At 42.7% G+C, this 23,604-nt stretch overlaps 2 protein-coding genes across 3 annotated transcripts in view; one reads left to right on the top strand and one right to left on the bottom strand.

Moving 5' to 3' along the window:
• DCBLD1 (discoidin, CUB and LCCL domain containing 1) overlaps nt 1-11,199 on the bottom strand; it is a 63,682-nt gene extending 52,483 nt beyond the window's left edge. The window contains 3 exon segments of the mRNA XM_059700153.1: nt 10,944-11,097; nt 11,100-11,181; nt 11,183-11,199. Coding sequence (XP_059556136.1) covers nt 10,944-11,097; nt 11,100-11,181; nt 11,183-11,199 — 253 coding nt within the window.
• The window catches only part of ROS1 (ROS proto-oncogene 1, receptor tyrosine kinase), a 119,209-nt gene continuing 106,009 nt past the window's right edge, over nt 10,405-23,604 (top strand). The window contains exon 1 of one of the 2 annotated variants that reach the window (XM_059700148.1): nt 10,405-10,475. In XM_059700148.1, coding sequence (XP_059556131.1) covers nt 10,449-10,475 — 27 coding nt within the window. In that variant the 5' untranslated portion in view covers nt 10,405-10,448. The remainder of the gene's footprint in view (nt 10,476-23,604) is intronic. The other variant, XM_059700149.1, reaches the window with a different exon arrangement.

Below are 23,604 nucleotides of genomic sequence, written 5' to 3'. Positions count from 1 at the left end.
CCCCCCACGGGCCCTGCTCTGTGTGTGATGGGGTAGAGCCATAACCTCCCCATCGGCCCTGCCCTGAGTGTGAGAGTGGCGGCGCCCCAACCCCCTGATGGGCCCTGCTCTGTGTGTGACGGGGGCAGCGCCCCAACCCCCTGATTGGCCCTGCTCTGTGCATGACAGGGGGTGGCGCCACAACCTCCCCATCGACCCTGCCTTGAGTGTGACAGGGGACGGTGCCCCAACCCCCCAATTGGCCCTACCCTGAGCATGACTGAGGGTGGCATCACAACCTCCCAATCTGCCCTGCTCTGTGCATGACGGGGCGGCGCCCCAACTCCCCAATCGGCCCTGCTCTGAGCCCGACCAGGGGCTGCACCTAGGGATTGGGCCTGCCCTCTGCCACCCGGGAGCAGGCCTAAGCCAGCAGGTCGTTATCTCCCGAGGGGTCCCAGACTGCGAGAGGGCACAGGCCGGGCTGAGGGACCCCCCCTCCCCCCTGAGTGCACAAATTTTTGTGCACCGGGCCTCTAGTATATCTATACCTATATCTATATCTATATCTATACATATATCTATATATATATCCCCATAGCTTATAAGATAGGACATTTCCAATAAACACAATTGAAGCCCAAACTTTCTTCATCACATGACCCTCCTGTTTTCTGGGTTGTATGTGTGAAGAAGTTGAGGCTCTGAAAAGCTGAGTGACTCAGCCCCGGTGTCTGAGCTGGCATCTGAACCCAGCCTGTCTCACTCTGGAGTCCATGAACTCCGTCACTGTGCTCTAAGGCTGCTGCTGTCAGAGTCACCCTTCTTAGAGGTGAGGAAATTGAGTCAGAGAGATTTAAGACATTGCCCAAGTTCACACAACTACTGAAAAGCCCACCTGGTATTAAAACCCACATGACCTTTATTTATTTATAGCCCTACTCTTTTGGTCTCAAAACTAACATGAGGAAAGTAGCCATGTTCAATTTAGTTTCTTATAAAATTTATGCTTATGAGAAATTTCATCTCCCTCTTTTTAATTATTTAAGTAATCACTCTTTACTAGACTATTAAGGGAATAGTCTAATGAGAAGTGCCTATTTTACCTCTTGCAAAGGTTGTTCTCTTTGCTTAGCATCAATGCGGCTCCTAAAAAATGCTCCATAAATGAAGGTTTCAGTGGATTAAAATGCTGCTTCGCAAATTTCAGTGGGCATGCCAGTCACCTGGGGATCTTGTTAATATGCAGGGCCTGGAAATGTGGCATGTCCAAAGCTCTTGGTAATGACTGTTCTGTTGGTCCCTGTAAGATATACTCTGAGTAGCAAGAGACTGAAAGAATCCTCATTTTTCACTGGGATCTCACAGTGAATCTCTTTCAAAATGAAAGTTCCTTGAGGTATCAGTTTTATATAATTTTATTTTAATGTCTATTCCTAAAATTGGAACACATCTATATATTTTCAATTCTCCAACACTTATTTTCACATTAGATTTCATTTGTAAGACTAGGACAGGCAATATGTTTCAGAATCTATATTTAGGGTGTAATTTCTGACACCTGGACAGAAGTGTCAATTTAGAAATTATTTGAGCATATGGTGGAAAACACAAAAAAATAGGATGAGAAGGTTTGTGAACATACATGTATGCACCATATATAAGGAAAAAGCAATCAATGTTTATTGACCAGAAAAATAGCAAATCTCTGTTGGGAGAGAGATGGTAGCTTATCATACATGCAATGAAGCATGAAAGGTAAGATATGAGAGAAAAAACAGACCTTACAAAACTCCTATCACATTCCACAGTCCTGAAAATGGTACTGCTTCTGCACATTCTGCATTCTGCATTGCTGAATTTATCACAGTCCAATAAGAGCACCTGGTTAGCTACTAACTGGAATTTGAAAAAGGCTTAATATTTCAGTGGCAAATGTGATCATTTCTAAGAGAAATCAAAGACTGTTAATTTAAAACTTCACTGCATAAATTATGTTCCTCCAAAGCTTTTCTTTAACTTGATCTCTCCTGGAATGCACTTCCCTTGAAGATGAAGAGCAGGAGACCCTCCCCAAGGCGTTCAGAACTGGAGAACACCCACCGGCATCCATCCCACTTTGGATGCGCAGTGTGAATGTGACTGGGGTGAGTGACTGAATCTCTCTAAATCTCAGTTCCCTCAATAGCTCTCAAAATTGTTGGGATCAAATTAGGTGAAAAAAAACAAAAACAACAACCACCACTTGATAAATCAAAATATATATGAAGATAGATTCTTAAATTGTTATTTACATACAAAACTCTGATTGGACATGTAACAGTGATCAAAGGATGTTTAAACCCTTGCGTGAAATGTTGATGGGGAAGAGTAGTTTACTAAGAGATTTTTACCCCACAGATTCCTTGTGGGAGAGAGGGATAAGCTGTTACTTCCTGCCTGAAGTCACTGATCATTTTCAGCATCATTAAAAGTGGGGCAATAATAATAAATGCATCTTTTGATACCATTAGCAGTACATGGCACTACAAACACTTAGCCTGACTCTAATCAAATCTCTTGGTCTAACTAGGTTTACACAGAAATACAGGGAACAGCACACCAAGTAAAAGACAACACTCAGAAGCAGTCAGTACAATTTAGGACACAAGCTGTGTCACAGGACAACTGAGCCTGATTTTCTTGCAGGAAAATAAAATGTTTGTGGGTCGGGGGCAGTGGTAGATTAAAAGCGACTTAAGAGACATAAAAACTAACTGCGATGTGTGGACCTTGTTTGGATCCCTGTTTATACAGAGCAAAGGTCAAAAGACACGTTTAGGTTCGTGGGAAATGTGGATATGGCTGGAGTATCGGATAATGTGAAGACATTACTATTAGTATTTTTAGGTGTGTTCGTGGCATTGTGGTTATGTAAGAAAATTTTGAGAGGTGCAAATGAAATATTTAGGGAAGAAATGCCATGATGTCGTCAATATATTTTAAATACCTCAGAAGAAAAACTGTGTCTGTTAAGATATTTACTACAGCACAGCTATAGTCTGTAGTGTGTAGTATACAGGATGAAAAGGGCAAAAGAAGAAAGACGACAAAGAAGAAAGAAAAAAGTGTTTCCTACCTATAAGGCAAGAGGGTCTCAAAAGGTTTTCAGACCCTTGTGAGCTAGGACAGTAGGTTCAGGGCATTTCTCTATCTTTTATTTTATTCTCTTGGCAAAGCAGGGACTTCCAGGGGGGTGGGGGGAGAGGAGGAAAGAGGAGGGGGGGGCAATTCTTGGTCCATGTAATTCCCCAAATAAGCAATCTCCATCCTAAATTCCTGGCCTGGGAGAAGGAGCAATTCAATAAACAGATCTCATGTTGCAGTGGTCCCATGGGCTAGTAAGTCTCAAAAGTGCCCTCCTTTGGGCTGAAATCAACCACATTGTAATCTCAGGTGAACTTGCTTTTGTGAATTGCAATAGAAAGGCTGAATTAAATCCATTCAGCCATTTAAAAAGTAATTAACAACCCAAAGAGTTGTTTATCTATTTTCCCTGCAGGAAACTTTAAGCACTGGTAATTCAACTATAAGCGGATTTCATAAGTTTTAATACCGCCTTGTTCCCTGTCAGAAATATGAGTGAAATAAAGTTTTGTTTTCCTTTTTTCAAGAATAGAGTGTCCCATAAACATCATTTACCTCCGACCTTTAGGCACTTCCAATAAACACACTCAATCATGAAATGGAGCCAGATGCTCCTGTTTCCAAGGGTTTTAATTTTGTGATGAAAGAAAAGAAAAACTGTTCTTTCCCTTCCAGTAAAATGAAAACATGTTGAACACTGAATAAAAAGGCTACAAATTGTGCTTGTAATTTGAGTTGGAAAATGCTGAATATAAAAACAAATGTGGTTCTCAGTAAAGATAAACTCCTGTCTAACCAAGGACAAGTTGACCCCATTAAATATAAATTAAGAGTCGCATCCAAGAAGGAACAAGAAATACACATTACCTTTCTCATACTTAATGCATTTAAGGTTAAACTTAATACTTTCTCAAAAAAAAATATATAGACAAGCAAATTACTTCTGACTTCATAAGCAAGGAAGTGTTATTTGAATCATACAGAAGACACGAATCTTGATAAGATTCACAGCTGAATGGACAAAACAAAAGTTCTACTTTTACACTGGATATTCCTCAGTTGCAATAAATTACTTGAAAATGAGTTCTTGGTTTATCTGAAGGCTAACTGTTAAAATAAATATAAACTTGGAATTTTTTCCCAATAGTATGGTGAAAAGCTTTTAATAAAATGTTAAGTTGAAAAAATAGAATATAAAAGCATGCAGACATTACATAGTAGAGTATGCAGGTATTAGTTTTATGTTGTATTTATACCTTACACATATTTTATATATATAACTTGCCTGCCTAATCCTATCTAATAAAGAGGGAATATGCTAATTGATCCTCACGCCATTGCAAAGATGGCGGCACCCACAGCCAATATGGAGGGAATATGCTAATTGACTGCCAAGCCCTCAAAGATGGTGGTGCCCACAGCCACAAGATGGTGGTGCCCAGTCCCCTCAGCCCCATTGGGGCGGCAGGTGTGCGGCAAGGCCAGCCCTCCACCCCCACGCAGGCCCGCCCATTCTGTACGCCTGCCTCCAGAGTCCCCCGGTCCCCTCAGCCCCCAGCCACCCAGGGCCGGCCTGAGGCACAAGCAAGCCTTGGATGGCAGCTGCCCAGCTGCCCAGGGCTGCCCAAGGCTCAGATAACCAGGGCCAGCCAAGGCCTGCACTGCCGGCAGTGGCAGCAGCAGAGGTGTGATGAGGTGTCGTCTTCCCCTGATCACCGAGTCACTTCCCGCCCCTGAGGCCTCCCGGACTGTGAGAGGGGACAGGCCAGGCTGATGGACACCCCCCCTCCAGTGCATGAATTTTCATGCACCAGACCTCTAGTCAACACTAATAAAAGAGAAAAATGGTAATTGGCGTACGGCGATACCCTTTTCATTGGCTAATCAGGGCTATATGCAAATTAACTGCCAACTAAGATTGGCAGTTAACTGCCAACAAGATGGCGGTTAACTGCCAACAAGATGGCGGTTAATTTGCATATGTAGGCACAATGCAGGGAGGCGAAAGGGAAAGCAGGAAGAAGCCCCCTGCCACTGACAGGGATCAGAAACCCAGGGGGGAGCTAAGAGCTGGGGGGCAGGGCAAAGGCGGCCCTGGGGCTGCCTTTGCCCTGCCCCCCAGCCATGATCGGAGAATCAGGCGCCTTTTCCGCCCTGGCCAGTGATAGCAGGAAGTAGGGGTGGAGCCAGCGATGGGAGCTGGGCACGGTCGAAGCTGGCAGTCCCAGGAGCTAGGGGTCCCTTGCCTGGGCCTAAAGCGAAGCCCACGATCGCGGGGCCGCTGCAGCTGCGGGTCCCCGCTGCCCGGGCCGGATGCCTCAGCCAGAGGCGTCAGGCCTGGGCAAGGGGCCGATCCTGCGATTGGAGGGTGATGGGGGTCAACGCCTGAGGGCTCCCAGTATGTGAGAGGGGGCAGGCTGGGCTGAGGGACACTCCACCCCCCCCCCCCCACACCCAGTGCACGAATTTCATGCACCGGGCCCCTAGTATTTAATAAAAACAAATAGTAGACAGTATGTAAATGTGTGCGCTATGTTTATTTGTTGTGGAGATATATATTTGTGTGTATGCGTGTGTGTGCACACACACACCAAAAATCATGTCCTTAGTGATTCTCTGTATAACACCTTTTTTGCAGGATTATGATCTGTCAGGACAATATCATTTGTCAATAGCTTGCTTGTTCCACAACTGCTCTGCCTTGTAAGCATTAGGAAGATCTTTGGGAAAGCAGACAGGAAAGAAATCTCCATCCTAAAAGAAGTTTATTTGTGTGTGTGTGTGTGTGTGTGTGTGGTTTTTTAAAGAGCTCCAGTGTAGCTTTATTAAAAGGGAGAGATGGGATAACATGGAGCCAATTAGCTTTTACCTTGTTTCAATGTTATTTTCAGCTTTTCCGACACACACAAAAAATCTACCTAACCTAAAATTACCATATATGAGACACAGGGCTTTCTGCAAACATAGGGTATACTTTCACACAGTGTGTAGCTCCCAAAGAGAGAGGAGATAGTTCTAGGAGATAAAAACTAGATTAATAGATCTTGTAAGCATTAGGAAGATAGAAATGGCAGTAAGTAGTCAAGGCTCACATGACAATAAGGCTTAATATAGAGCTCATGTCACAAAGGTCTAAACACTGTCCCCAAATGATCTTCAAGGTAAATCAGGCCCCTGATGGCCTCAATGTAGAAGCATCTGCAGATCTTAGGGGATCACTGACCCACCTGGTCCGATTCAGTCTACCACCTGCTCCTCTATTCTTAAGACTGCCAGCACCTACTTCAAGGCAGCTTTCCGGGTGTTGCCTGGAAAAGAGGCTCAGAGATTCATTTATCAGAGATTAATTTAGATATTTTCTTGAAAACATGTGCATTGTTTCCTAAGACATCACCATAGTCATGTATGCAATTTCTCAGCAAACAACTTAGTGCACGTCACCTTTCACCGTATTCTCTGAAACCTCACCACAGCATTCATGTGCTAATGCAGGAAATAGTTATCTGGAGCCTGTTATCTACCAGGCACTGTACCAGGTACTGGTGGTGACTTAAAAAAAACCTCCATTTTGTCTCTGTCTCGTGGATCTTCTAGATTCTCCCTCATTCCACTCCCCACCCACCCCCCAAAATAAAACTTCTTCAACTCCCACTGAAAGGCAAGGCTGGCAGTTGGTTCCAGATTCATACTAGAGCTCATAGTTAAAATTTATTTCCACATCGGGTTAGAAACCACCATTTCATCTGCATCAGTTAAATCTCTCCCAACCCCGCACCCCCAAGGTAAACAGCTATTTTGTTATATATACAAGGCCGAGAATGAACATCTGGAAGATGACATCAACATGACTTTTCAGCTGCAAACACGCAAAATTACTTCTAGTCTAATGGGGGGTGGGGAGGAAAAAAGCAATCTGAAAGTTTGACAGTATTTTCCTTCTATCTGCAATGCCAGACTTCGAGTACAGCAGAATGAATTCTTCTATTTTAAGTCCTTATTTTCAGACTTTTTATTTACAAACAACAGTTGGACGAGACATATTTTATTTCAGGTTTTGATTCTCAACTAGAGTCAGCCCTAAGTCTTTAACAACAGGGCGGCAACTGTGTTTTCACTGCCTTCTCACCCCATCCTCACTGAGCACCTACCTATCCACTACAGAACACTCATCCAGAGGGAGTATAGTGAACAGCCTACGGCTCTGCAGCACTAAAACACAGCTGGGCTTGAATACCAGTTCCACCATGCATTGGTGAGTGACAAGGCAAGTGGCTTAATAGTCTATAAGCCTCAGTTTCCACTATTGAACTCTCATCCTTACTGAGTGACCATCATGTGCTGGCCACTGTTCAAACTACACAGCTCTTCATGGACCTTGTATTTTTGTAAGGGAAATACAAATGAATGAAATAAACGTATCAATTATACACTCTGTTGGAAAAGGATAAATGCTCTAGAGAAAACTGAAAGCAGGAAAGGGAATATGGAGTTCTGGGGACGGCAGGTGGGTTACAGGTGGTTAGGGATATCCTCCCCAAGAAGGCAACACCTGGACAAAGACTGAAGGAGGAAAGCTGTCTGGATATTTGGGGCAAGAGGGTTCCAGGCAGAGCGAGCAGCACATGCAAAGGCTCTGAGGTAGAAGGGTGCCTGATACCTTGAGGAATGGCAAGAAAGCTGGTATGACTGGAAGTATGAGTAAGTGTGCTGAAGAATGAGGTCCAAGAGGCAGTGAGGGAGGCAGAAAAAAGGGGCCCCCATATTTGCCCAATTAATAGTAATAATAAACAGCAGTGAAAAGTAAGATGGTTGGCATTTGCTATGTACTAACTGCAAGTCTAGGTGGGTTATATGTGTTATCTCCTTCAAAATGCAAACCAATAGGTTACTTTAATATGTATAGAGTTGACTTCATGCTAGAATACACATAGCAGAGAGTCCAAAACTCTATAGAAAATATTTCCCTGAAAAAGTTTTTTTTCTGCCTTAACACGATTAAAACCTTTGCTAAATGCTGCAATTAATTTAACTTCCTCATGCATATTAAAAATAAAAACATAATTCCTTATAAATGTCAGATGTATTGCTTATTTCCATATGATGGGTTTTTTTTTTTATATATGATTTTCAAATCTGTGTCACTACCACACGGTTAAAGCATTCACTTTATGCAATGAAAAGTTGGAGCTTGGGACACTATTCAGAGTTCAAGTCGAGCTTGAACAACATCCTTTGATTTGTTTAGTGAATCCTTTAACATAAAGTCTTTCTTTTCTGAAATATCTCGTATAATTCAATGTTCGAGTGTTACAAATCACATCTCCTAGAGCCAGAAGATACGGTACATGTTGTTCTCTGGCCTGTTCCTTCTTTCTGCTGTACTTTCACTTACAAGGCATCCTTGCACGTAGAAATAGGCATGCCAAGAGAGCTGGGCTTGCTAAACATTAATTAGTGTGAGCATCAGACGTACCCTCATAAACAACTTCGGTAGACATTTCATTACTTAGTTTCCACTAATTAGAAAGTAATTTGAAAATATCTCCTAAACACAAAAAGATTGTTCAGTTCAACCCAAGAAACATTAATTGAGCACCTTTGTCGGATGCTAGGAAGGTAAAGACAAAGCTGGTCGCTCCCTTCAGGAATTTACAGACTACAGGGCTGATAGGATCTCAGACCTTGGAGGTGAAGGAAAGTCTGGGCAAGTGCACACAATGACACAGAAGGTGCCAGAATAAACTTGTGCTTACTTTTAAAGAAGTCACTCACCAAAACACAGCAGGTATCGGCTGTCCCATGTCTAGCCAAATATAAAGGAGTGATGACTTAAGGACAGACTTTTTAATATTCCAATATTAAACTGTCTCTGACACAGACGGTAGCACTTTATCATAACCCTAACATTATAAAGTTGTTTCTACCATCTCAAAGCTGATTTGAATCAGAATTACCTGGGGGAACTTATTAAAAGCGCCCATTCCCAGGCCCCACCCATTGGAAATCCTGATTTACAGTGTGGTCTTGGGGCTTTTATTAAGCCTCAGGAGAGAGTGGGGAGTCTGGCAGGTTGGGGAGGCAAGAAGCACCAGACGAAGCTGACTCTGAGAACAATGAAGGTAAAATGTAATAAATGGTGTCTTCTTGCCAAAAACAGACTGTTATGCTAAGCCTGCCCTTTGATTTTCTAAACACCGAGAGCACTCCTGTCACTGATGACACCATCCAACTGCAGAGCCAGCAACATATCTCAGGACCTAAAATGTTTCAATTTATGGAAGCTTGAAAAATAAGTGACTGTGGGCTAATTAGAAAAATCACACGTGAAAAGAAAGGTGCAAAAAATCACTGACAATGCCTCTTCACTCAAGAGGTATCAGAACCTGAGTTCTTAGATTTTTTTTTTCAGTAAATGTCCCCAATCTAAGTTTTACTTTCTTTGTCATTGAACACCTACACCTTTATTGGGTCTTTCAGCATCCTAAACATATAGGATGTTTCATTGAAAATCAAATGACAATACCTTCTTCCACCAGTAACCGCAGTAGACCCAAACTTGAAGCTGCGCAATCACACTTGCCAGCAGAGAACTACTCTATAAAGTACCCAGTTAACAGCCCGGATGGCTCTACAACATCTGAAACATCATTTGGAACGATGGGTGACAGTTCCGGCCAGATTAGGACATGACACATTGTTGGGTGGATTAACAAATGTGCGGTATTAAACGTGCATCTTCAAATAGGAGCCTGAGAAACACTTTTTAATGCTTAAAACAACCATGATCAAAATCCCACATATGTAGTATTAACATTTTACGATATGCTTAGCATTCTGCTATAGTGACAAGACAGATCTCATCTAAACTTTAATCTTAAAAGGTATGTGACCAACCTTAGTAACCACTACTAACATCTTGGGTATCCATGTTTCAGACTGGGAATGGATACACGGTTCAGTGGGGCGGGAGGTGGGGAATGCAATCTTGGGTTAAGTTTTGACTCTTTTCTCATTTGGAAGCATGGGGTGGGGAAGCTGTCAACATATTCTGGACGAATTCGGTGCCATTAAATAAACGCCGTTCCATACGGCAGAAGTAGGGAGAGAGGGGCCAAGAACCAAAAAACTCCCCAATAATTCGCTCCTTGCTATCAATAAAGAGCTACTTAACAAGGATTTGCCTAGACTGGTGAACGGTTTACTGCTTTGACCTGGGGAAAATGCGGGGTAAATTCGGTTGTGGGTTCATTAGGTCCAACTGGAAGCCAATCACCAGGTCCCGAGAAAGACCAGCCTGGCCGGGACCTGACTCGCTCTCACACCCAAGGAGCTAAACCACCTGAATGAACCTCGGGCGCAGGCAGCACTCGGTAAGGCGCGGCGCGTCGGGCCAACATTTCCCGACTTTTCCCTAAAACCACACACGGACCCGGGGGTTGCAGCCGCAGAGGGAGAGGCGGCAGCGAGGGCCTGGCCGCCCAACTGCTGAGCAGCTTGGTCCAAAGGACGCCGGCGAGAAGCGTCCTGGCTGCTGACTCTCCCTGAGGCGGCCTGGGTCGCGCGCCCCCGACCCCGGGCCCTGTCACCTCTCGCCCGGCCGGTGGAGTCAGGAAGTCTGGAGACGAAGCGGGGCTGGGAAGGGGGAGCGTGGGGAAGCGCCAAGTTGGTTCTCCTGATCGAGGGGCAGGGGGGACCTTCGTGCGCAGCGATCGGAGAGCAGTCACTGAGTTTTTACTCGAGCTGCCATCGGCCAGATGGCGCAGGACTCGTGGGGTGCAGACGGGGACCCGGGTTTCCTCCAGGCCCAGCCCGTCGCCCGCCGAACGCGCTCTACTCACCCGGCTCGTCCGCCCGCAGCCGGAGCGGGGCGCAGACCACGAGCAGCAGGGCCAGGAGGCCGTGCCCGGCAGCCCCCGCCTGCGCGCAGCCGCCGCGGGCACCGGCCACCATGGCCCCGCCGGGCGCCAGCTTGGCAGGCTCGGCCTCCCCTCCCCTCGGCGGGCGCAGCGCCGCCGCTGCCCGGGCCGCGCCGCCTCCTCCGCGGCCAAGCGCGGCGCCGGGACTGGGCGAGGGCGGCCCGGCACCGAATCCCATTGGGGCGGCCCCGGCCGGCCGCGGGGGGCGTCTCCCGCCCCGCCCCGCCCCGCCCCGCCCGGCCCCCGAAGGAGGAAGTGGCGCTCCCGGCGGCGGCGGGCTGCGAGGCTGGAGGCGTGCCCCGCGCTCCCGGCTGCCACCCCCTTTTCCCGCCGCTCCTCCTCCCCGAAGCCAGTGAACCTGGGAGCGCGGGGAGCACCTGGTGGGGAGACCTGCCCGAGCCGCGCGGTGTCCGCGTCCTCCCCAAAGGGCCTGAGCGCGCAGTGGGCGCTCCATCCAGAAAGGGGTGGGCATGTCCCAGAGGGACTGGAAACATTGTGATGATAGGATGATGATGATGACAAGTAAGACCCAATTCAAGCTCCTCCCTTCATTCATTCAGTCATTCTTTCATTCATCCGTTCAAGATAAGATCCAGCGGTGCAATTTGCAATCGGTGACGTGGAGAGTGCTAATGATGCACGTCCTGGGAAATCTAAGTAGAGGGCGGTTGAGGAGACTGCGGGGGGTCGGAGGAAGTGGGGGGGGGGAGGTTGGGGGATGGGGCGGTGGGCTGGAATCCGCCTGGAAAGGCCTCACTTAAAAAGTGACATCTAGCCCCAGCCGATTTGGCTCACTGGATGGAGCGTCAGCCTGTGGACTAAAGAGTCCCAGGTTCGATTCAGGTCAAGGGCACATGCCTGGTTTGCGGGCTTGATCCCCAGTGTGGGGCGTGCAAGAGGCAGCCAATCAATGATTTTTCTGATCACTGATGTTTCTATCTCTCTTTCTCTCTCCCTTCCGCTCTGAAATCAATAAAAACATGTATTTTTTTAAAAGTGACATCTAAACTGAGACTCCAAGGGTGAGTGGGACTCGGGAAAGCAGAAGGCGTGGGGGACAGAAGAGCAGACACAGTGTGTCAAGGAGCTGGGGGAGGAGAACCAACAAGGTGGCTGCAGCGGGGTGAACAGGTGGGCACGCATGGCCAGGTGTGGACGCCGGAGCAGAGCATGGGCCAGGAAGGAGGAGGGCCTCGAGGGGCACCTGGAGGATACTTAACTTCATCCATAGAGCAACGAGCAGCCAAGGAAGGTTCAGACAGAGGAGTGAGAGCATCTGATTCTCTGGGCGGGAGTGTAGAGAGGGGCTTGGGGGAGGGCAAGGTAAAAGAGTGGAGATTACAAGGTTATCGAATGAGGAAGCAGCAGTGGGAATGAGCAAGGAGAGATTAACATGTACTTTAAAGACTCTGATGTCTCCAGCGTGCTTACAGTCCTCCCGCGCTTTCTCTGCTTCCCACCTAATGGCACCATCTCCTGGCGCCCTGAAGTTTTCCTGGCTAACATGCAGTAAGGTGCTGAGCGGAGGAAGGATTGTTGCAGGGAGAAACAGCAGTCCTTCCTAGGTCCAATTTTGGCCTGTCAGGTGCTCTTTGGAAACCTAATAGATTCCTTTCATGCATTCCTTTTTGACTGTCTCTATTTTTTTCTTTTTTGGTCTCTATTTTTTAACTAAATAAAATAAAAGTGCTATTGAATCTCAGATGAGATTGTCTTCGGGGCTTTGCTTTCTTTAAAAAAAGCAGCAAAATTTAGAGGAAAGAACCTGGGCTTTAGAAATGAGGCTTTTAAAAAATATACATATATATTTTATTGATTTCAGAGAGGAAGGGAGAGAGGGCTAGATAGAAATGAGGCTTATCCAAGTCTGATTCCTGGATCGGCCACTTTCTTTAGAGAGGTACTCAATAAGTAGTAGGTTTATCATATTTACTTTGAAAGTAGGTTCACACCCATGAAAATATTGAATATTCTTGCAAATGAAACATAAAAAGATATATTGAATCACTTCCTAACTCCGCTCTCCCTGTTTCTCCACTCTCTTTATTCTTCCTGAGAAGGTGAGTTTGGGCAGCTGTGCTGGCTCTGACAGGTGTGGCTCTGGGAGCTAGGCATGAAGGAAGACAATGGGAGCATTGATTGCTAGTGAGGAATTCACAGGGCAAGGCAGGTGGGCTCTGGGGGTTGACCTTTTCCATCTCAAGTAATACCTTGATAAGAATGAAGTCATCTATCCTATACCAGAATCCCGAGCCAGCTCAGGGGAGGAATTTAGGATCTGGTAACAATGAGAAAACAAAAAGGCCAGCTGGATCCTAGAGCTTTTATTATGTCATTTCTTCCTTGAAAAATAAAAGAATATCTCTAGTTAAAAACAGAGTAAAAGAAAAATATGAAAATAGAACAGATTAGCAATCATATTGTTGTATGTAAGAAATGTTGAAATTGATATACTATACTTCAACCACATAGATTTTTATGTTGAGCATGTGTACCTGTTTTATTTTTGAGATTTTATTTTGATTTTTTTCTGTTATAACACGTTATGAGATCTCATAACATAAATTATTTCATTAAGAAACTACATAATTTCTCATGAAGAAAATTAGAATTGTCAGGATTCATCCACAACACCTCACATACTAAGATTCAAGAACTGCTGATCACATGGAACATCTGTCTAGAAGGGCCACTCCCGGGCTAGTTCACATTTTAGCCCCTCCCCTCACTTATCATCCAGTCTTCCTTATTTTGCATATCTTACTGCAATTTATGTTTGTATTTGCTAGCTCTCCTGTAAAAAATAGAAAACAGCTGGTCAAGGCTGCCTTGTTTTATGTATAAAATATATATATTCTGTATTGCTTAGGTAAGATAGAATTTAAAAAAGAACTTCAAGCCTAGTATTATTCTATAGTAGTTGGAAAGCTTTAGATTGTGCTTCAATTTGACAACCTAACCAATTTTATCTTTAGCGTTTAGTAACACTGATTGTGACTCTATGAAGAAGACCAAATGAGATATAAATTTGAATCCCTTATAGGTGTCTACTTCCTGAATACTCTTCCTTTTCCAGTTCAACTCATGAGTATATTTTATGTTTTCTGGTTAATCCTCACCTGAAGATATTTTCCCATTGATTTTTAGAGAAAGTGAAAGAGAAGAGGAGAGATAGAAACATTGATGAAAGAGACACATGTATTGATTGTCTCCCACACAGGCCCTGACCTGGGCCAGGGATGGAGACTGCAACCAAGGTATGTGCCCTTGACTGGAACCCTTCAGTCTGTGGGCCGATGCTCTATTCACTGAGCCAAACCGGCTAGGGCTCGTGAATATATTTTAAACATTTTCTATCTGTGAAACAATGTGATGGAGAGGCATCACATTGAAAACAAGTGCAGGTACCCCTCTCCTTCATTCATGATCTAATGATAGGAATTTGAGGGGAAAAATATTGGCTGATAAGTTACAATGATAGAAGTTCAGGGTGCTATGGAATCCCAGAGGAAGAGTAGAGAACTGGATTTGGAAAGCTTGAGGAGGTGTGGGAGGGGTGAAGCTGGGAATCACAAGGAAAACAGTATTTGTCCGATGAGGAGAAGAACTTGTGAGAAAGCTCAGAAGGAGAAATCACAGAGTGCTTGTAGGAATTGAGCCTAACTCATCAGCAGGACCATGAGCTTGAGTGGGAGCCTGAAGGTGGAATGGGAGGCAGGGACAGGATCTGAGGGCATGGGAAGCAGGGAAAGTGGAGGAACCTGTTCAGATTTGCATTGGGAAAGACCACACTGACTGTAGGGTGGGGAATGGATTGGAAAGAGCGATAGGGAGGCCAATTAAGAGTTTGTGGCATTACTCCAAAACTGGAGACAATGCAGCTCTCCTCTTGCAGTAGCTGCAATACCTGGGAACTTTCTAGAAGTGCAGATTGCTGTCCCCATCCGTGCCAGGACCTATGAACCAGAATCTGCATTTTCATAAGATCCCGGGTCATGATAAAGCCATGGTAAATGTGAGAGATAGAGGGTAGAAACAGACATGCTTGTGTCTTAGAGTATAGACAGTGGGAGAGAAGAAAGATTAAAGTTTGAATGCAATAGCCAAAATAATTTATATCATCCCATTACTTCCTCATCCCTAACTCCATATGAACTTTTCAACGGAAAACTTGGTTGTTCATTAAGTAACTGTGTCTTCTAAGATCCACCAGGTATTCTTAAATGCGATTGTTTACTGTGGCCAGGTCTCGCCTTCCGGTCTTCTTTTCTGTGACCCCAGAAACTTGATTTTTGTCACTGTGTTTGACCTTGAAGATGCTGCCTCAGGATTAACTTAATCACAGAAGCATATAAGCCAGCATCAATGCCAATGTATGAATTAACAGTGAGAACTCTAAAAGGGTGAATATTCTCTTTAACCTATAAATAATGTTGGAAGCTAGAATTCATCAGAGGTTACTAGGTGAACACAGAAGACAAGCAAGGTGAATTATTTGAGTGGTTCTAATGTTTGAAGGCAAAAAAGTAAGAGTACTGGGTCCTTCCCATCCCAGAATAAAAACTTATTTTGATATGTATTAAAATGGTAAGGAAGACTTTGTTTTGGACCACTGCAATAGGTGTCATAACATTCTATAGGGGAAATAAACCAGGCTTAACTCTGAGTACAGTAAAGACAGCTGGGGATTTTCAGGCAAGAAGTCAAGTGAGGGGATAGTGGATGAAAAAATGACTAAGAAAAGACATTAAGTATAGGGGGTTCTTGCTTCACCCACTTAACAGGATTCTTGCTGAAGACAGGTGAAGAACTTGTACATCAAAGGTGAAGAATGAGGGACTTGATCAGATATCAAGGGTGATCAGATCATCAAAGGTGGGATGTTCTCTCCAAACTGACTGAGCAGGATTCTTGCTAAAACTGGACTAAGCATTTACTTCCCTTGCTTCTGGGGTCAAATTCATAAAATCCTCTCTCGGACCAGGGACCGTAAGTTTAGTATCTTCGTTTTCTTCTATGTATTTATTTTTTGTTGCCGGTGTTATATTTAGGTCTTTGATCTATTTTGAGTTAATTTTTGTGTGTGGTGACAAAGAGTAGTCTTCTGTATGCGGCTTTCCAATGTTCCACCACCATGTACTGAAAAGGCTTTCTTTTTTCCATTGTATGTTTTTGGCTCCTTTGTCAAAAAATATTTGCCCATATGTATGTGGGTTTATTTTTGGGCTCTCAGTTCTGTTCCCTGTGTCTCTGTGTCTGTTTTTCTGCCAATACTATGCTGTTTTGATTGTCTCTTTGTAGTAGAATTTGAAATCCAGGAGAGTGATACCTCTGGCTTTTTGCTTTTTTTCTCAGGATTGCTTTGGCTATTCAGGGCCTTTTGTGTTTCCATACAAATTTGATGATTTTTTGTTCTACAGTATTTATTTTAGAAGTGCCATTGGGGTTTTGATGTGGATTGCATCAAATCTGTATACTGCTTTGGGTAAAATGGCCATTTTACCTATGTTGAATCTTCAAATCATGAACATGGAATATGTTTCTATTTCTTTATGTTTTCTTCAGTTTCTTTTAATAATGCCTTGTAGTTTCCAGTTGTATGAGTTCCTCATGTCCTTTGTTAAGTTTATTTCTAGGTATTTTATACTTTTTGTTGCAATTGTAAATGAAATTGGTTTTATTTCATTTCTTTTTCTGAAATTTCATTGTTAGTTTATAGCAGTGATTTTTTACCTAGTGTGCCGCAGAAGTTTTAAAACATGCAATACCTGACAATTTAGTCAAGGGCACTAACTTCTTTTCCTTTAAATTGTCAAATAAAAAATGATAAAATTCAACACAACAATAGCCAATTTGGTGTGAATGCTCTGTCTTGAGTCATAAATATATAGGTCATATGTTAGAGTTTCATCTTACTGGTCACGTCGCATAATAAAGTTTATGTGATTGTTTAATCATTGGTGCCAGAAAGCCTTACATACAAATATAGGCACCTGATTTTTTTTTTTTAAAAGTCACTTTGGAGCAAAAAGGATAGGTAATTACTATTATTTATTTATTTTTGTAAATCAATCAAAATTATACCTATTTTTTGTCAGATCGGCAAATAATATATTTTTTGGTGTGCTGCATAATTTTAGTAATTAGTTTATGTGTGCCATGAGATGACAAAGGTTGAAAATTTCTGGTATCTAGGAGTACAATGGATTTTTGTATATTGATTTTGTATCTTGCAACTTTATTTGTTTGTTGTTTCTAGTAGTTCTGGGGAGAGTCTTTAGGGTTTTCTATATAAAGAATCATATTATCAGCAAAAAACTGACAATTTTAAATGAATATGATTATAACGAACTAAAATGCGTTTGCACAGAAAAGAAACCATCAACAAAACACAAAGGCAACCAACCGAATGGGAGAAGATATTTGCGAACAATACCTCTGATAAGGGGCTAATATATAAAAGTTCTTTATATATAAAGAACTCATATAACTCAACAACAAAAAATACCCCTAACAATACAATAAAAAATGAGCAGAGAATCAGAACAGCTACCTGGACAGTGATTTGGCAGTGTTCAATCAAATGAGGTACCCATGGCTCTATGATCTGGCCAGGATGTATTGGGACACGCACAGGGATGTAGAGGAATCAGGATGTCCAGGAATCAGGAATTGGAATGAGTGAAAAGTGGTGGTTACACACCTTGGAGCACGATGCAATATTTAGAAGCAAGGAATTGATCAACATATAATAGCACAGACAGATCTTAAAAGCATTGTATGTAGTAAGGAAAGTAAGACACAGAATAGGATCTTGTGTATGTAAATTTAAAATAGATACTCAAACAACAATAATTTTTATAAGGTTGCGTACAAACTCAGAAAACTCTTCACATTGATGATACTATGCCTTGGAATGAGAATGGCTTCTCCACCGGGTATATTTAAAGAAGGAAGAGATGAAGAAGTAATGGAAGGCTGGTTGTATATGAAATTAAAAACAGATGATTTAAGGTAAACATCAGCTAAATGGACTTGGTAAATCAGAAAAGACACATTTGGCGCACATAGCTCACTTCTTTCCTTTTTCTTGGGAGGGAACCTCTGTGGTACAGGCCTTGCTAGGCCCAGGGCTGACTAGGATTGGATGGGCAAATCTTCCTAATTCTGTAGTTTAGTCAGTAGACCCAATTGGGTCTCACACTTCCAGCTAAGGTCTATTGGTAATGCCTTCTATTTTTACTTTATCATTTAAAGTCTTTATATCTGGATGGGGAGATGGGTACTGTTTATTGGGAGTACTCTTGGAGACTGAAGCTGTCATAGGCATGCAAATAACTTGAACTGTGTGGTTTTTATTAGATGAGAACTAATTTTCCTACCATCTTACCCATCTGTGTCAAGGTGTAGCCTGCACTTGGCAAAAAGCAGCGTGCTAAGTTGAGGCATAAAGGTAATGTCCTCACCACCAGAAAGGCTTGAAGCCATTATCAGAGCTTCATATCAGAGCCCGTTGACTCAAGTTTGTGTGCAAAATTAAGTTTACAGATTAAACAAGCTCACTTATCAGGCTTTTGTGGGCTACTTTCAATTGCTACTATGTTCCTAGGGTGTGGTATACTAGAGGGAAAAAGGAAAGGGGGCCGTGGGCAGGCTGGGGACAAAGGACAGCAAAGGAAGTGGTAAGGGAACCAAAGATCATATAAAAGCCTTACTAATCATGGAGTGCCTCATGCAGTACAACAAGCATGTCAAACTCGTGGCCTGCAGGCCGCATGCCTTGTTTATTTGGCCTGTGTTAGCCTTTGAGTTTGACATGCTTGCAGTACAATAACTGATGTCCCTGAACCTCAGAACAAAACCAAGGTGATTTCTGCTCAATATAGTCAGTTCAATTTGATGAGAAAATAACTCAGTTTTAATAGATTGCCAGTAAAAATAAAAAAGCACTTAAAATAATTAGCTTCAGCTATTTGAAAAATCATTAATGTGCCACAACTAATTCCCCACCCTTGTTTGATAAACGAGTTATGATTTGATATTACTATTTTAAAAGCATATTGGTATATTTACAAAGTCTACTTTTTGTGCTTTCCTAAAAATGTACACCTTGTTCCTTTCTGCAATTATCTAAGTAATAAACCGAAGTTCATTATAGTGGGTTCTAAGGTCTTTGCTAAACCAGTTAAACATGGAAGTGCTTTAAACAAAGAAATGTCTTCAATTTAAGCCATTATGTTAAATGCTCTATTGCTTTACAGAATGCTGGGAATTTCCAGCATGTGGATTTTGTATTATATAATTGTGGACTTTGATCAGAAATATATAGCTAAATAGTAACCTGTGATAAATTTATATTACATATATAGCTGGGTTTGCAAAATTTCTTTCCAACTTAGAATGATAATAATGACTTAACTTTTAATTCCTTCAGTTCCAGTTTGAGGACATTGTGACTGTGAAACTTGGCTGACAATAATGTTTCTAATATGGTGAGAAACTCCCATCTTCCAAGGCCCGTATTCTGATCTCTGCAGTCTTCATGTTCACTCAGATACTTGTCTTCACGCACACTGAACTAGAAGAAATCAACATGAAGATGGGTAGGCATCTTTATAATACAGAGTAGAAATCTGCTAGGAATTACTATCACATAAACGCTAGAAGCCAAACATAAACAAAATTTTAATTATTTTTCTAAGTAAAATGCAATATGTGGTTATTATAAAATGGTAAAAATTTGAGAAGTAAAGGACAGAATTAAAGTCTTTTGTTTTCTTAATTCCTTTTCTTCACCATCCAAGATAACCAGTAACATTTTTGGTGTATTTCTCCAGAACTTCCAGAATTGAGCCTTGATTTTGCCATAAGAATGTTGTTATTAACCTTGGTGTGGTTCAGTTGGTTGGAGTGTTGTCCCATTCACCAAAAGGTGGCAGGTTCAATTCCCGATCAGGGCGCATACCCAAATTGTGGGTTCAACCAATAGATGTTTTTCTCTCACATCAACGTTTCTCTCTCTCTCTCTCTCTCTCTCTCTCTCTCTCTCAATCAAGTATTTAAAAAAAAAGAATGTTGCTATTTAAGTGTAATTATTATATCATGCCTGTTGACCATCATATAGATAAAATTTTGAAATGCAGATAAAATTTAGTTTAACATATGTAAATTCATGAGATGGCCTTTGAGAAATCATTTTGCCATGTTAGACCTGACTCATTTTAGATTCCATTCTATTGAACAAGAAGAACTGGTTAGGCCTGTTTTTCTTCGTTCCCATAATCTTTTTTTGGCTCAATCAGCTCTACACTAAATTGTTATACACTCAGTTAAAACTTGCTTTTGCACTTATCTATAGTTTTACTTTTAATTATTCTAGAATCAACTACTTTTTTTGTGTGTATAGCAAAATAGCTAGTATAGTCAGTAGTTTAAACTTTAATGAAAGCAATAGCGACCTATGTCAAAGCACGATAAACTTTTGGGATGATTTGTACCAAGTTCTTTGGCACCAGGAAGGATACAAAAACTTAACAACTTGTCATTTACACTTTCCTAGTCCATTAAAGAGGTAGATGATTGATCTCTGTCAATTTGCAACCAAAATTCTTGGCATATCAAATGGGGTTAGGTGAATATAAGTAGAAGAGTAATTTTCAATTTTATATTTCCAATTATCAATGCTTAAATGAAGTGAGAAAATAATAAATGGATTAAAGCATGGGTTAAATAAATGGATCAATAAATGCCTCTAACAAGTATTTTGTAATATTTTCTCATCAACAATTGAAAAGACAAATGGTTCTAAATTCATTGATTGATTGATTGCTTAATTTATTAATTTGCAGTTTGGTTAGTGTCTCCAACCATCCATCTATTTACCCATCTTTCTATCCACCCATCTTCTCCAAAAGTAGTGTTTTGAACACCTTTCCTGGAGGTGTGACTGTGAAAGAATTAAAACAAACAAATAAAAAAACCCTCACATAAAACATCAATGGTATCCCCAAGAAGCTAAACATAGCTACCTAGTTGCCTACATAGTTGCCTAGTTACCATTTCCAAAGCAGACTTTTTGGTAATGTTTCCTTTAAAAAAAAAAGTTATAACATGGATTTATAAAGTTAAACTTAGAGGTAAAAATGTATACTTCAAAGGCCCACCCTAGAAGATCTTGATTTACTCAGTCTGGATCTGTCAGTTGCTAACTGAATCCTTGAGCAAACCTCTTTATTCAATGCTGCATCTGTAATAAAGAGATAACGAAACCTACCTCTCAAGCGTATGAGGAATATTAAGTGAGACACTATACATGAGAGCCTTTGCAATTCCCATGTGTTATACAGTTCTAAGGTATTAGATGCCTTTAAGGTAACTACATTCAGTAAAAATAAAGTAAACACATCTTCAGAGGTACAGAGCCTTTTTCTTAGTTTTGGCAAACACTGTTAATAGCAAATGGCATTTTGTCCCAAGGGAATCAGTCAATTTTTATGAGTTAAGATAAATTCATATCTAAATATTCTTTCTAGTTGTTTCAAGTTTGGGGTGCGGAGAGGAGTGAGAGTGGGGAAGGATGAGGAGAGGGTGGGTTGACCCTCAGGCTGACTGGCCACAGTTCCCATAGCGGGGGCTAAACCCCTGGAGTGGGATTTTCCCTTGTGAGGCTCTGTTGCCTGTGGAGACCACCCTTTGGGTGTTCCATTTGTGAAGCTAATTGGGTGTTGCTCTGTTGTGGGATGAGGCCAACTGCCAGGTATGTTGGTTCTGGGGCCTCTTGGGAAAGGCACAGATGCAGGCTGAGGTCAGCCACTGTCTGTGCTCAATCCAGGACCCTCTGGTACAGTGGTTCTCAACCTTCTGGCCCTCTAAATACAGTTCCTCATGTTGTGACCCAACCATAAAATTATTTTCGTTGCTACTTCATAACTGTCATGTTGCTACTGTTATGAATCATAATGTAAATATCTGATATGCAGGATGGTCTTAGGCGCCTCCTGTGAAAGGGTCGTTCGACCGCCAAAGGGGTCGCGACCCACAGGTTGAGAACCGCTGCTCTGGTAGGAGCTACAGAACAATCCTCAGCAGCTTTTGTGCTGGACCAAGAGGCATGTAGGAGGTGCCACACTGTCACCTGAGGCCGGCTGCCACCCACACTGGGCCTGGGGACACTCAGCGAAAGGCACAGGCATGTTGAGGCTAGTCGTTGACTGCCTGGGGCCTGCAGACTTTGGAGAGTTTTTAAGAAATCTTGCAGCACAGGCCAAGGCTGCCCAAGAGGCACAGTTGCTGAAAGGGCCAAGGGCAGTGTTGGGTGGCGCAGGGTCTCAGGGAATCACCAGTGTGGGGCAAGCAGTGTTTACCTGGTTAATGCAGATTCAGATTTGGTGCCTGCCTGCCCCTGCCGGCTGCGTGAGGGGAGGACTCACCATGGCCACAATGGCAGTCCTCACCCCAAAGTGACACAACTCAGTTTCTCCTGTATGTCTTTGGCGCCTTTTGAGCTGCTGTGCCTTTGCAGGGGTGCCTGCCTCTGAGTGAGTGAGTCTGTGCACTACCTTTAAGAGGATATGTGGGTTTTCAGCAACCCTCCATCTCACCAGGGTAGGATAGGCTGATCTCACAGCCAGCTGTTGTGGGGACTACTCTTCCCGGCACCGGATTCCTGGGCTGGGAAAAGGGGTAAAAAGGGGGCTAAACCTCATGGGGGCTCATGGGAGGCCTGCATGGAGGGCCTTACAAATTCAAAAGTAACACAAAGGCTGGTCTGAACATCAAAATTCCTAACTAAAAGTGAGTCATGGCATGTGGTCACGTCCTAGGCTGGCAGCTTCCTTGACAAAGGTCAGTCTTTAAGTGAGTCTATTATCTGTTTCCATCTAAGATAACATGCCTTGAGAATGTCAGAGCGATAGCCCTTTTCCAGATCCCTCAGGGTATAGCCTCACACCAGAACGTGAGACAACAGAACTTCTTATGGTTATCTGTTCAAATACCATCTCTGTGTATTGTAAATGCTAACTATCCTATACTCACCAATGTAAAAGAAGTGTGTCTCTTCGTTTTACTTTTTATCCTAAATTTGAGATTCTCGCACTTTGCTTTTTCCTGGCTCTCTAATTTACTACCAATGGATTTCATGTAATCCCCCCTTATGCCTTCTCCTTTGATTCAAGAGCAGTGATGGCGAACCTTTTGAGCTCGGCGTGTCAGCATTTTGAAAGACCCTACCTTAACTCTGGTGCTGTGTCACATATAGAAATTTTTTGATATTTGCAACCATAGTAAAACAAAGATTTATATTTTTAATATTTATTTTATATATTTAAATGCCATTTAACAAAGAAAAACCAACCAAAAAAATGAGTTCGCATGTCACCTCTGACACGCGTGTCATAGGTTCGCCATCACTGTTCTAGAGTATAAAATAAGCTGTAAAACTGCTATTCTCCAGAGCATTTTCTCAACTTGTCGAGATTTTGCTTCTAGGCAGTTGTCATCAGTTTAATTCAAATAAACTCTTATAAGACTTTTTCCTAGGTTGGATGTTCTTTCCTTGACAGGAGCCTGGCATCGGGCTAGG

Source organism: Myotis daubentonii, chromosome 6, assembly GCF_963259705.1.
Source record: "Myotis daubentonii chromosome 6, mMyoDau2.1, whole genome shotgun sequence".
NCBI lineage: Eukaryota > Metazoa > Chordata > Mammalia > Chiroptera > Vespertilionidae > Myotis > Myotis daubentonii.
Note: the sequence above shows the minus strand (reverse complement) of the source record. Positions and strands in the feature narration are given on the sequence as shown.